Source organism: Hibiscus syriacus, unplaced genomic scaffold (genome assembly GCF_006381635.1).
Source record: "Hibiscus syriacus cultivar Baekdansim isolate YM2019G1 unplaced genomic scaffold, ASM638163v2 tig00111100_pilon, whole genome shotgun sequence".
In the NCBI taxonomy this organism is placed as follows: Eukaryota; Viridiplantae; Streptophyta; class Magnoliopsida; order Malvales; family Malvaceae; genus Hibiscus; species Hibiscus syriacus.
In genome coordinates this window covers 716,941-731,518 of record NW_024062985.1, presented here as the reverse complement: position 1 = coordinate 731,518, position 14,578 = coordinate 716,941, and the positions used below count along the sequence as shown (strand labels likewise).

At 32.8% G+C, this 14,578-nt stretch overlaps 1 protein-coding gene, 1 long non-coding RNA gene and 1 pseudogene across 2 annotated transcripts in view; 1 reads left to right on the top strand and 2 right to left on the bottom strand.

Moving 5' to 3' along the window:
- LOC120153477 overlaps positions 1–8,840 on the bottom strand; it is a 30,499-nt gene extending 21,659 nt beyond the window's left edge. Inside the window, exon 1 of the long non-coding RNA XR_005518799.1 lies at positions 8,829–8,840. This is a non-coding gene — a long non-coding RNA (uncharacterized LOC120153477). The remainder of the gene's footprint in view (positions 1–8,828) is intronic.
- On the top strand, positions 113–660 carry LOC120153475 (protein RADIALIS-like 3). Its single transcript, XM_039165422.1, has 2 exons — positions 113–503; positions 588–660. Exons 1-2 carry the CDS (start codon positions 241–243, stop codon positions 613–615), a joined length of 291 nt encoding a protein of 96 aa, XP_039021353.1. The 5' UTR covers positions 113–240; the 3' UTR covers positions 616–660.
- LOC120153474 lies at positions 5,597–7,098 on the bottom strand (annotated as a pseudogene).
- Positions 8,841–14,578: the final 5,738 nt, after the last annotated feature.

Sequence of the window (14,578 nt, the reverse complement as noted above, 5' to 3'; positions counted from 1 at the left end):
AAAATGGATGGCTGATTAGGTTAAGATAATAAAAAAAATCATTAGATTTTCCCCATTGCTGGCGTTAATTACCTTGAAAATTGCATGCTGTGCTGTATTTAAGTTTTTCCTGCAAAAGATTCATCTTCAGGTCTTCTTCTTCGATGAATCCTGGAATGCGAATCAATTGTTAAGTTGAACTCTTCCTTATTCCCCATCAATCAAAGAAAAAAAAAACAGGGTATTGTGAGAGGTGACAAAATGAATAACTTTCCCAAGGTATTTTGTGGGTGGAGCTGGGAGGAGAACAAGTTGTTTGAGCTGGCTCTAGCGGTGGTCGACGAGCAACACCCGCATCGTTGGGAAGCGGTTGCAGCCATGGTAGGAGGGCAAAAAAGTGCAGAAGATGTGCAAAAACATTATGTCATTCTTTTGGAGGATTTGCAGTTTATAGAGTCGGGCAAACTTGACCATAGTCTCGGCGAAGAAGATCGATCCGTATGCTGGACCAATGAAGATAACAAGTACATGACATGCAGTATTCTTTTCTGCGATTTCTTAATATGCTCTAATCCTTTTTCATTTTTCTGATGTATTTTGGCTTACAGACTACCGGTACGATTGGACATAAATTGATCACCGGGGCAGTGTTCGTTTATGGTAGCAGATTGTTATTGGTGGCGGTGTTTTTGATTAATGTATGAATGCTAAGTTGATGTAATCAATCTCCTTAATGATTCAGAGTCTGCAAATAGATTTAAAACTTTTTATAACGCTCATCTTATCTTATCTACTGTATTCATTTAAGCTTTTTATAACGCTAAGATTTTGGCATTAATGCTTGGAAAGGACACGCAAGATCAACAAAGAGATCCGTTTTTCTTTTTAAGATCGTCCTTATAATTCAGAATATTCTATCAATAGATTAGACATATTAATAATTAAAAAAAAGAGAACATGTTTTGTATATCTGTTTTACTTTATTGGTTTAATAAATTGACCGTCCATCTCAGTTGGTAGAGCACAAAACTTTTAATTTTGTGGTCGTAGGATCGAGTCTAACGGAAGGTAATTTATAATTTGGAGGTCTCCCACGGAAGCTGCTCTCAACCTGGCATTGAGGACAACCTACTATCTTATCTCCCCCTTACCCAATTATATATAGGAATAAGGGTAAATTAATTTATTTTTATTGGTTTAAGCTTATTCTCGAAAGTAGTATAATGGGTTTGTAATTTTAATTTAAAATAATCGACTGATGGATCGAATTAAGGTCATATACACAATTTATATTAAGGAAATAAATTTATAAAACTATAAACGACGAAAATAGATTTTTATATAAAAAAAGTTTAAAATATATAATAATCTTAAAAAGAGAACAGGTTTTGTATATCTGTTTTACTTTATTGCTTCAACCTTAATTCTCAAACGTAGACAAACTTTGCGGTTGAAGTTTTTAAGTTCTGTTTTATTAAAAAAAACTCATTTAGTCCATCTATGATTATTATTAAAAGAGATAGTTTGATTCATGAACACTTGAAAAAAATAACATTTTAGTTTAAAATTTTAATTAAAATAATAATTTTAAATATTTTTAGATCCTTATTAAATTATAAATTAAATAAATTGATCATTAAAGAATCATTTGATTTTTATATTTCGAAATTAGAACAAAAACAAGAACGATCATTATGACATCAATATTTTTAGTAGGTACACAATTATGATTAGATACCTTTATCAAATTTAAAAGTTTGTATAATATTTAAAATAATTATTAAAACTATTAAAATTAAAAAATACTAAAGATTATTAAAATAAATATAAAATAGATTATAAAAATATAAAAGAAATAAATTCAAAAAAAATATTCAAAGAATGAATCATATTGAATAATTTCTATTTTTTAAAAGAAAAGATATTTATAAAATAAAAATAAAACATACCTTTAAGATTATAAATTGTGTTCGTCTACTTTTATTTATTGTAATTATTTGAAAAAAACTTTTACAATCCTCCTAGTTCAACGTTAGATTATTTTTATTTATTATTTTATTTTGCACGAACCAATGACCTTAGTAATAAATAAATTGTTGTTATTCCTTGAAGTTTTAAGTTCGAGCACCATGAATGTCAGAGGTATAAGCATTATATCAAATTGAGAGTTATCTTTGAACATATACTATTTTGTACTATCTAAGATTAATTAAAAAAAAATATTTTGGAAGATTATTTTATTTTTAAATTTTTTAAAATTATATTTACTAAAGTTTGGATAATATTTGATTTTTTAATTTTCCTTTTTATATTTTTCTCCAAATTATAAATTTTATTGGATTTTAATATTTTTAAAGTTTTATATTATTTTGATCATATGATAAATTTATCGATTTTCTTTTTAAAAAGTATTCGTTCAAAATTGTACATATGTCATATACTAATAATAATAAAAAGTTAACACCATGCTAGATTTTATTTGCTTACTTTTAAAATACATATAAATTCCATTATTTTGTTTTTGAAAATGATTACTTTACTCGATTTAAAAAGTAGCTAGACCCGATATATATTAAAGTCAATGTTTTCAGTTCAACTAAGAGTAGATTTACATTGTTAGACTAAATTGTTCACATTTTCAAATGTATGGAGATTAGGGTTCGGCATGGATTTGAACTCCACGAGTTTGATCTGATTTAATTTTATTAGATCGAGTTTTAGAAAAAAATGAGTTCGAGTTGGGTAAATTTTTTAGAAGTTATATCTGGGTCGTGTCGGGTTCGAGTTTAGAGTGAAAATTATCAAACCTGACCCGACCCGAAAAAAATAATTCCACCTTATATATTTATAGATAATTGCAATAATACCTCTTTATTTATTATTTTTTCAAATAAATATCTATTTTTTAATAAATTAATATTTATTTTATAAATATTATTTCGGATCGGGTCGGATTTGAGTTTTGTCTCAAAAAGACAAGTCGGGTGAAGAATATATTTTGGGTCGGACCAGGTTGACCGGATACCCAACCCAACCTGACTCGTGCCCATCCCTAATAGAGACTAAAATGTTTCTTTTAATAATAAAGGGATTAAAATAATGCACGAACCTTAGCAACCTCGTGGTAAAGGAATTGTTGTTATTCCTTGAGGTCCCAGGAATCTCAGGAGTACGAGCATTTAATATCAAATAGTTGAGAGTTATCTTTGAACATATATTACATTGTACTTACCTAAATTAATAAAAAAAATTCAACAATAATTCACATTTACCTAATTACGGATAAACTAATTTAACGATCAAATTGCATCTAAAAGAATTAATCTCCAATTGGTTTCCCAATTCTGCACACCTGATTCTGTCTCGTCGATGACAATCATGACAACTGATTAACATGCTCGTTTTTTTAGTAGATATTACAACATTCCCATGAAGGTGCAATCAGATTCAGAAGAGGTAGCTGTTATGGAATCTGGATCCAAATTCAATCAGTTGGCTATTATAATGAAAGCTATAAAATAATCCCAGACAAAATAAAAAGAAGAAAAGAGGGATCAGAGAAAATGGAGGAGGCAGAGCCAGGAGGAGGCAGAGCCAGGGAAAGGCAATGCATGGGCGGAGAAACAACAGAAAGCTGTTGGTTAGAGCCATCCATGCTCAGCCTGTTCCCTTCCTTTTCTATCTCGCAACCTCACCTTGTCTCGTTCAAACCCCAAACCGAACCGGCACTGCACAATTGACCTCGGGCTGGGGCTAAGGTCCCAATCTATCTTTGTGACAAACTCATGAGCCACAAGGCCTTTTTTAGTGAACCAGGAAACTGGTCTGAGTCTATGTTGTTATTAGCGGTATTTATGTAACAAGTCCAACAGGATCGGCGGAAAACAGTACTACACGTACTAAACTGAACTGTACTAGCAATTTGAGTGCCGGTTGAAAATACAAGTTTGTGAGTACTTCTCAAGTTCTCATAGGACGAAATGTACTACACTTCATATGCTGGTGTACTCATATTCCTAATCTAGCTTTTCCTTATTCGGTTGTTAATAAGATTGCCCCACCAAATACCTGTCTAGGAGAGTATAGACCTTGTTGGCGGTGGGATAAAAAGCGCTCTGCATATAAAATGCTAATATATGAAAATGAATATAGAAACGAATTCGAGTATTCCTTTGAATGATTCTGCATGATCAGTTACTTGAATAAGGAGAGAGTGCGTAGATACATGACAAGAGATGAAGGCTGCCATATTATCGCAATGATGTGAGGATGCCCATTATGTTCTAAGGCAATGCACGTGAGCTAGAAGAACTTGAAATCCGATATAAATCATAAAAGAGAGGTGAATTCTATATCCTTGAGGTGGAAGATTGGCCGAAGAATAGTTTAACAAAGCCGGAAGTGTTCTTAGAGGATGGAAATAACTGGGTGTATTTTTCTTATCATATGTTGGAACATGTGGAAAAGAAGGAACAAATGACCGTTGAATTGTGACAGATTGCGAAATGTTTTTTTAAGGTGGACACACCTATGTTAATAATACAAAATTTTTGTACAGGATAAGTACCATCAATAAAATAAATAATCGAAGAAAGTTCGGATTTTAGGGAGAGTACGTGCCTACTCTAAGAACACTGTGGATCCCTGTTGAATGATTGTTTTGTGGAGAAGGAAAATTTAATGGAAACGAGTAGACGTCTCCTAGGATAGACTAAAGCGAACGCTGATCGTGCAATACGAGCTGAGGATGAGGCAACGGTAGGCGGTGGCGTAATAAAAAATGAGCATGGATGATGGCTTTATGGATTTACACGCAGCTTTGGAAAATGCTCGGTTCTTATTGCAGAGATTTGGGCTATACATGATGTCCTGGAACATGCATGGAGGTCAAGGATCATGAAGCTCATAGTGGAAACTGTTTGCCTGAATGCATTTAGAGCGTTAACTGATGGAACTCGAGAGAATAAAATAGTTGAAGTTATTCATAAACTGCTACAACATGCATTGGAGGTTAAGATTCGACATGAGGGACAAAATCAAAAAAGGTTGCAAATAGCTTAGCAAGAGCTAGCTGCGATGGTCTGATTGGGGAGATGAGATTTGATTCACCTCCAAATTATGTAATGGAGCAGATCAGGAAGGAGAGAACGATTCCTACTTAACCGATGGCTTTGATATGTATTAAATAAAAAGAATTGCTCCTTGCTCTACAAGCAGTACTTTGGGAGATTTATGCTTAATTCTAGTCTGGGATTTTGGCTACCGGAAAGGTCAGGCTGAATGTGATAATTTGTGCCGTTCAACTCTTAAACGATACTTCTAAGTTAGTAAACATGTATGGACTCTCGAAGTATTTTGGAGCTCAGTAATAGGCAATGGGAGACCCAAATAACATATTCCTTTCGTGAAGCAAAGTGACGGATAGATGCTCTTTGTTAGTGTGGTTTGGTAAAGAACCAGAAATGCATTACATAGTTCGTCCTCCTGCAGCATGTCCAGACATCCTCGCTGATTAAATGCTGGAACAACCTTTGTAAGAAGAGGGCCAATATTAAATAATGTGACCGCTGCTCTTTCTGTTTTTACTTATGGATAACGATTACATTAGCAACAAAGAATTACTTCACAATTCAGATTTGAGACACTAATGAAATCAGAAACATGTTGCTGCCCTTTCTGTCATTAGCTAATTCCATTTTCTGTTCACATAATAGCAGCTAGAAAAAAATATACAACTGAGATATTCTAGCTTCACTTTATATACATTTCCCCATCCAATGAAGCTCCTAAGCTTATCTGCAGAATATCACAAGCGATTTTCCAAGAGGTCGGGAAGAGTTATTTTCCCAGAGTTATTGGGTCGAGCTTGCTGAACTGATCGCATATCTGCAATATATCTTTCTCCCCGATCTTTCCCATCTCTTTAGCTTGTATATCACATACTCCGATTTACTGCAACCAGAAAGAACCACAAATCAAGTGATTGATAACAGAGAGTAATTGTCATGAATCTTAGCTAGAAAGATTGAAATCCAACCTTATAAAACCATTGTTGTTATTGATGCCGGCAGCTAGCAAATCTTCAATAGTGACCTCTCTATGCAACACCCACTTGGCGATCCTCCGATGCCTCTTGTCGACCCTTGCTTCAGCCAAATACAAAAATGCCCTAGCCACAGCCAGCGTTGAGATCAGAAGCCAAACACGGCAAACAACCTTCCGGTCAGAGTCTTAAACGCCCTATCCCCGTACCCGACTGTGGTAACCGACATGACTGACAAGTAAACCGAATCAATCCAGTCTAAGCCTTCCACAAAGTACAACATCGAGGTTCCAATTCCAATACAGAACACCACGACCCCAAGTGCCACCCAACCTTAAGCCTTATCCTCATCCGTCCTTTATCCACATCCACAATGTAATTCCTAGCCGAAAACCCTTGCTGCGATTTCTTCATGTGAATCCCAGTTAAAATCATGTTCTCTTGCAAGTCGAGAACGTAACTGACAACCCCACTCAACAATATGTCTATGAAACCGAAACCGACCAGTACAAAAACACAGGCGAAAATCTTGGTAGCGGGGGTTACGGGGGTTATCACCGTAACCGATCGTACACATGGTGACTATACAGAAGTAAAGAGCATCGACAACTGGGTGAGTCTCGATGCCGGAGAATTCATCCGTGTTGAAAGAGTAGATAGCGACACCGAGTAACAAGTAAATGGATAGAATACGGCTTGCTGATAATGGTGCTGGACTCTGATTGAGGTTTCGGAACTTGGGGTGTTTTCGGCTTCAGGTCACGCATGACGGCCATGGCCGGAGCCGTTTTACAGCGGTGGAGAGAACCGTGGTTCTTCGACCAGGCGAGGTGAGAAGGGGGAAGAGTTTGTGGGTGGTCTTGGATTTCTGATTGTGTGCGTTTGAAGCATAAGCCATGGTGGTCGTCTTCAAGGATGGACCGAAGTTGAGGTTTTGACTGGAGGCAGAGAAAAGGATCATCATCTTCCATCTCAGAAGAAGCTTCTACTAATTTGCAAAGGAGACAGAACAGTGGTCTGAGATTGAGGGGATTGTTGAGAGACAGCTGATTTCTACCGTGGGGTAGTTTCTTCGTCCAATGTTGTTTTTTACGTTAGTGGGGAACAACGTTCGCCATTTGTAAGAAACTGCTTGAGGAATCCAGGAACCGCAGGTTCTTTATCTTCGCAAACCAATCATTGCATGGCGCCATATCCACAACTATTGGTTCAGAATAAATGAAATAAATTACTTTACTACCGATAAAGTAAACCATGCACTTTTTCAATTACAGAACTGATTGGTCGCAAAAATAATTAGTGCCGAGAAGAATAATTGGATATCGTACATCAATTGGTTTTTATATAAATTCAAAATGTTAGGTTTATATTTTTGCAGAAAATTTAAATATTTATGTAAATTTTTTCTCGATTATATGTTATTATTTTATTAAATTTATTGACTATTAAAAGTTATAAATTAATTCACTGATTGTAAGATATCATTTTATTGAGTCCCCTTACTATAAAAAAGTTATAAAATAATCACCTGATTATTCATATGTTCTAAACTCGTATTTCTCTGTTAAAAAATTGGTTGTCGTCTGAGTTAAACGTTAACATGTTCACTAGGATATGATGAAAATTTGATTCCATAACTATTTGAGTTATATTTTATGGATCGAATATATGTTTATATTATATCATCGAGTTAGTGCTTGAAATATTATGTCATAGAGTCAGTGCTCGAAATAACGGCGATGCCAGTAGATATCATTAAAATATAATTTTATCATATTTCAAGACGACCGTCAATTTTCAACAATAAATAGTGAGTTTGGAATATATGAATAGTCAATTAACTATTTTATAATTTTTAATAGTCAGGAGACTCAACAAAACAACATCCTATAGTCAAAGAATAATTTTATAACTTTTAGTAGTCAAAACTTATTAAAACAATGTCTTATAATAGGAGACTATTTATATACTTTATTTTTTTATTATATAAATATTAATAAAGTTGATCAATTCAAATATTTTACTAATGTTAAACTTTAAACCGATGGAACTCGATGTACAAGTAAATGTATTTAATAATTAAATAATAAATGAAACTATTGATGAGGTTGATTCGAATGTAAGTAGTTTGATATTACTTAAGTAGGTCTCAAGTTTGAGGTCTTGTGTATACAGAAAATCTATGTTGAAAGATACATCCATTAAAACTAAGTGTACGATATGAGTTGATTTTGACTAATCAAGGCGGAATCCTGAAACTAGAAAGACGATAAAAAAATAATAATTGAAACTAATATTAGGTGTGTGAGTATCGTTTATATAAAAATAAAAAGAATAATAAATGAACTACTTTTATTATGTTGACTGAATGATAGTGACGGTGAGCTGGAAATTGAAATTTGTCCTACTGATAAGAAAATCATAATAGTGTACGTATCAGAAAAAGCCACCTCAGACCTACAATTATATATTACACACACAACTTCCATTGGATAGACTTGTCTTCTAAATTTGAACGTCAAGGCAAAGCCTACAACAAAGTTTGGTGTGAGGTATTTAAAATAGTGATATCCGATAATATCCATTGTTTGTATACATTACAAAGGGAAGATGCATGTTACAATATCCAAATCTTGTTGCAGGGCAGTGATCGTTGGGGTTGGCCCTTTCTTTGCCATTTTTTTCTTTATTTCATACTGATTATTTATGCAACGTTAGGTCCTTTTATTATAAGATTATTTTTTATATAATACTATCACTTCTTTAATCGAAGAAAGGGTTGTCTAGGTTCAAAAATATTATTAACTTGATTAACATACATGCTACCTTTTTTTCGAGAGGGGTCATTCTAGAGCAACCGTCTTTTTACAAGACTATTAATATGTTTGGAGGATTAGACTATCATAAGCTACACAAGACATGCCAAATGAAATCTGTTTCTTTCTGGCATCATTATGTCACATGATTTTTATATACTTGAAGTATATAAAATAAATTCTTATATGATAGAGAGTAACGAGAGAAAAGAAAGAAAAGAAAACTCTCAGAACAAACATTGATTGATTAGTTGTTCTTCGTCAAAATTAAAAGAGATAAATCATTAAATAATTGACTGATCTCTACATTTCCCACCTTTTAAACCATAATGAATCATCACCCTATATATTGTTCATCAATATTTGGTAAGGTGAACATGAGAACACTTATAGTTCAAGGAATCAGTCACGATACAACTCAAACACACAACACCCTCGTTTTAAGCTAAAAGTAAAATCAATTAGTGCAAGGACAAGAGGCTATTTTCGAGCTAATGAGATCAATTAGGCAACTGAAAGGAATATGTCATTCGAATAAGGTAAGAACCGATGAGAGGCACGAAGGAGAACATACAAAATCGACATGCAAGCATTGTAATAGGGAGAGGATAAGCAGAGAATGTCAATTAAGAAAGGCACCAACCTAGAGGACGGCGAGATGTGTACATGTAACCCCAATCCAATTTAGAGGAGCGTAAAATGGGTGAATGCCTCCTCAACAATACAACAAAAAGACATAAGATGAGACATGCAACCTCAAACACAGAACAAAAATCCTCTACCCCTTTGTGTGTCCTCTTTATACCCCTCCAATCAATTTTTTACACGTGTAATTTTTATTTCTTGGCAAAACTTATGTAATCTTCCAAAAAGATTTAATTTCCTATTTTACTTCATCTTCAACACAGAACTATGTGAACTTTCCCCCCCCCCACCATATCTGCAAATAAGAAAGGGGTAAGTCACTGAAATATAGCATATCTGGATCCAAGTAACAGTCATGCTTTCCAACCTCAACCTGTTTTGCAGTGTCTGGACATAGTTGATAATCTCATCAAGCATCAGATCTTTCCTAGTAATCTGAAACAACGAAACCGCATCGAATAATCGAGATCCTTTCTCGTTTTAAAGAAAGAGTCTACTATGAAACCATGATCCTATAGTTACCTTGCTGCAATCTCTAACTTATCTTTTCCTTCTCAGTTCTTACCTGCAATCATGAAGATTACCGGACTCGATACGGAGTTAAGAACGCGAAACGTTGTTCTTTCGATATGGAAACAGTAATAAGTTAATCTTTCTTCCAGGTTGTGACTTTTAGTAATAGTAGCCTGGCCCCTTCTTTCCCTAACATGGATGTAATTCTCTTTAGGAGCTTCCCCGGTTTGAGAATCGTCTTTGGCATGTTTCGCTACTTGCTTATCAAGTGAATTTGCACCTTACGTTCTATCCTAACAAATTTTATATTGGGATGAACTGAGTTGAAATCTCCCTAGAACGTAAGCTTCATAATTGAGGGTGATTTCGCCTCGGTTAGAGACAAGAGTGAGAGGAGCGAATGCGTAAGAATGTTGATAGGCATTGTTAACTTTAATTCCTTCATAGAGAACTGCCATTTAGTTAACTTACCAACGGTGAGAAAAAAAAAAGTTAAAATAATTCTGCCTCTAATGGATTTGGAGGTTGAAGATGAAGTAAAACAGGAAAATAAATCTTTTTAGAATTACAGAAGTTTTGCCAAGAAATAAAAAAAATTACACGTGTAAAAATTTGATTGGAGGAGTATAAAGAGAGACACAAAAGGGGCTGAAGATTTTTGTTCTCAAACACACATCAATAAGTCCTTATAAAAAGCACATAACTTAATATAACAACAATTATTATTACGAGAATGTTGTAATTGTATGTTAAAAAATAATAGTATATATGTTTTATTAAAGGTTAAGATGGGTCCCATGATTGTAGGGTTGAGATTCCTCAACTATATAAATTTAGCTGGATAGGTCGAACGCCTACGACTGTAGCACTCGCGCTCTCGATCAAATGAGATTCGTAATCCAATATTTAATTCAGAAAGAATGAACTACTAGATCATCGCATGCATAAAAATTACAGTTGCAATAATTTTGAAACTTCGAATGATTGCAAATGTGTGAAAACTGCAAATCCTTGTATTAAGTCCATGTGAAATTGAAATTGTAAATACATATCTCTCTCCATCCAAATAAGAAATGATGAATCAATGTTGAAACGGTTTATTAGAGATAATATAGTAAATTTATCCTGAAATAAATTAAGTTTGAAATATTAAAAAGTTATAATTAGGTATGAGTATGTGATTCGAAATTGACGGGGTCTGACTTGACTCTATTGGGTCATGTTTTTAAAAAACATATATATATATTCGGGTCAGGTTAGAATTTTAGAAAATATGTTCGGGTCGGATTGGGTTTGAGATTCTGGAATGACCCAACCCAAAAATTAATGTGATTATACCTTATATAAATTTAATATTTTTATCAATAGCACCCTTCTCTATATTATTTTTTCCAATTAAATCTCTATTTTTATCGAATAAAATTAATATTTTATAAATTTATTTATTTCGGGTCATGTCATGTCAAATTCGAGTTTTATGTCAAAAAAAAGGTCGAGTTTGATTTGGGTCGGGTAAAGTCACCATAAACCCGAATCAGATCAAGTTTCAGATGGATGATGTAAATTTTTCGAGTTAAGTTAAGTTGACCAGAAGCCTGACCCAACCCAATCTATACTCATCTCTAGTCATAACTTTAAAATTTACAGCTCTTCACCTAAATAAAAAATAAAGAATTGCATAACTCTCCAAAGAAGCATTGATAACCATAGTGTCGTAAATCATCTACTCAAAGATCTACACTTGAACCACGAAAATGTCAATAAATCCTTTATTGCTAGATCACTGCTATTGACATATGTGGATGTCTCAAATTGGGGGGGGGGGGGGGGGGGAACCCTCCATCCATGCAGTAATAGAAGTTTCTTAACTAGAGTCGTTAACCCGTAAGGTATGATAAGTTGATTAATTTATGTGGTTTTCTGTCCGAATCAGTAAATGATGAACCACTCTGTAATTCTTTTGCTATCAAAAGCATTAAGATAATATTAAAACCTTCATATATTAGGATGCCAACTAATGAGATATATGAATTTTCACTCGAATCAAGAAAAAGTGAATCACCATTTATCCTTATAGTGAGATATCTCTATCTATACAAACATGTATGCCTCTTGGATTCCTCAACAACTAGATTGGTGCTAAAGATATCGTAAGGATGTCTCTAAGTGAGATACCTTCATCCATTCAATAGAGATATCCTTGAATGAGATGTCTCGTTATATGACTAGTAATACATGATCCTTTGCTCTATCAAAAAGGTTAAGGAACCAATGAAATCTAAGGGAGAATTTGGTTCACAAAATATAAGATTATCTTCAGGAATAAGATTACCAGAATGTAATCTTACTCTAGGAATGTTATTTATCTTGTTTGATTTTTTTATAGGAATGTAAGATGACAATCTTTGGTTGGAGGACTATAAGAGTATCTGAATTCACATTTTACTAAAATCATTCTTGTGATATTGTTCTTTCAAGAAATTAAACTTTAATATTAAATTATAAATATTTAATTAAAATTTATAAAATTATTTTAATCGTTGCAAAATTTTGTTAGAGTAGGTACCAAATATGATATATCCTGAAAAAAAGCGTGGAATCGGGGTGAATTGGGCCTTATTGAGAGTATCAGAGTGAATAGACTAGGGAGTGGATCATAAATGAACTACTTGGGATTTGGAAGACCGTGAATTGAGTTAAAAGAAAGGCCATAGCATAGTTAACATTATGAGAAGAAAAAAAACTAAAAACCCTAAGCAAAGCCCATAGAAAATGCCCAAATCAAAATTCCCTTAAGCAGGTGATTGATTTCAATTGTCCTTTACTCTTCTCTGTCGTAACTCGGTCGTCATGGACACATAGAGATGAAGCAGTAGGGTCCAAGATGCTGTAAAGTCAACCAAATCCACAATAGTTCCACGACAATACCAAATCAAATGCCTTGCAAAATGCTCTGAAGCTCTGTCGTTGTTGCAGGACAGCTTAAGTGGATAAAGTGCTTTACGCTATAGTTTGCACTATCTATAAACGTGTATGTAAAGGATGGATGATTGGCAAGAGCAATAGTCTCCTCTTAAAATTATAAAATTTTATATATTTTAAAATTTTTAAATATTTTTTTATTAGTAATACATTTTTATTTCTTAAAATTTTATAAATATATCCTTTAAATATTATAAATTCGTCTTATAACTTAAAATCTTATGTAATTCTCTCTCTATATATATTCCATTTTACATCATAAATTGACTTTGAGAGATATATAACTGAATCACACGTGACATGCCTTTATTCTTTTTCTATTTTCTTTTTGGTTGGAAATTTGGAATTGCATACATTTTGAAATCTGGGTCGGTACTCGGTACTAGTCGGTAGGTATGATTATTTGTCTTCAACTTGTTTTTGGTACATGAAATGTAATGATGTGTATCACTCCTTTTCTAATACTATGTGATTTTTACATGTTAGAGGCTTATGAAATGAACTACCAAGAATAGGATATAAAGTAACTTTCAAATGGTTATGTTGATTAAATTCATGTTAAAACATATGTATTTATATTTATACACATATTTAAATTCTTGATTAATTTTAATGTCACCAAATTCAATAACATCAATTCAGTTAATAAAACATAGAAAAATATAAAGTTTTAAAGAATTAAACACGTAATTACTAAATTTACATATTAATCTTTCAACATTCATCTACGATCATTTATTATTATAGTTGCATATTTTACATAAAACAATATAATAAAATTTAATATTTATTCATATATTTTTAAATGTTCAACATAGAACTCCACAGGGATGGAAATCGGAATTTTTCATCCTACAAATTTGTCGAATAATTGGTTTGATTAATCTAACCTTGAAAAGATGCTAAATGGTCGATACCAATGGTTTTCTACTTTCTTTATAGTTTATTATCCTAAGGTACGTTTGGTTTACAGAATGTAAGATTATCAGTGGGAATAAAAGATTATCAGAGAATATGATTACTAGGAATGTTATATTTGATGTTTGGTTGGTTTAACAGGAATGTAAGATTACCGTGTTTGATTAAAGGAATAAAAAATTATTGGAATGTATATTTGACCAAATTATCCTTATTATATATTTATTTTTTAACAAGTTGAATTCTACTATAATATTACTATAAGATATTTATATATTTCCTTTAAAAATTTAAATTCATAAAATTTATATAATTTTTTACAAAATTGAAAATATAAAAAGGTTTAATAAAAGGGTAAAATTTTATTTTAACCCCTGAACTTCATATAAAATTTTAATTATAGACTTTTTTGTAAATCTAAAATAGTTTAATGTTAAATTTATAATTTAACCTTCGTAGCATTTTTATTATTCAATGACAGAAGAAGGATATTTTTGAAAAAAAAAATTAAGGACATTTTAGTCCAAAACGCCGATAATCCAACAATACCTAAGGGAAAAAGGGTAATGACATTCCTGATAATATACCCTAAAAATCTACTATTGGTAATAAAACATTACCGGAAATGAGATTCCCGGCCAACCAAACGGGAAAATGTGGATTCTATTCCCATGAGAATCTC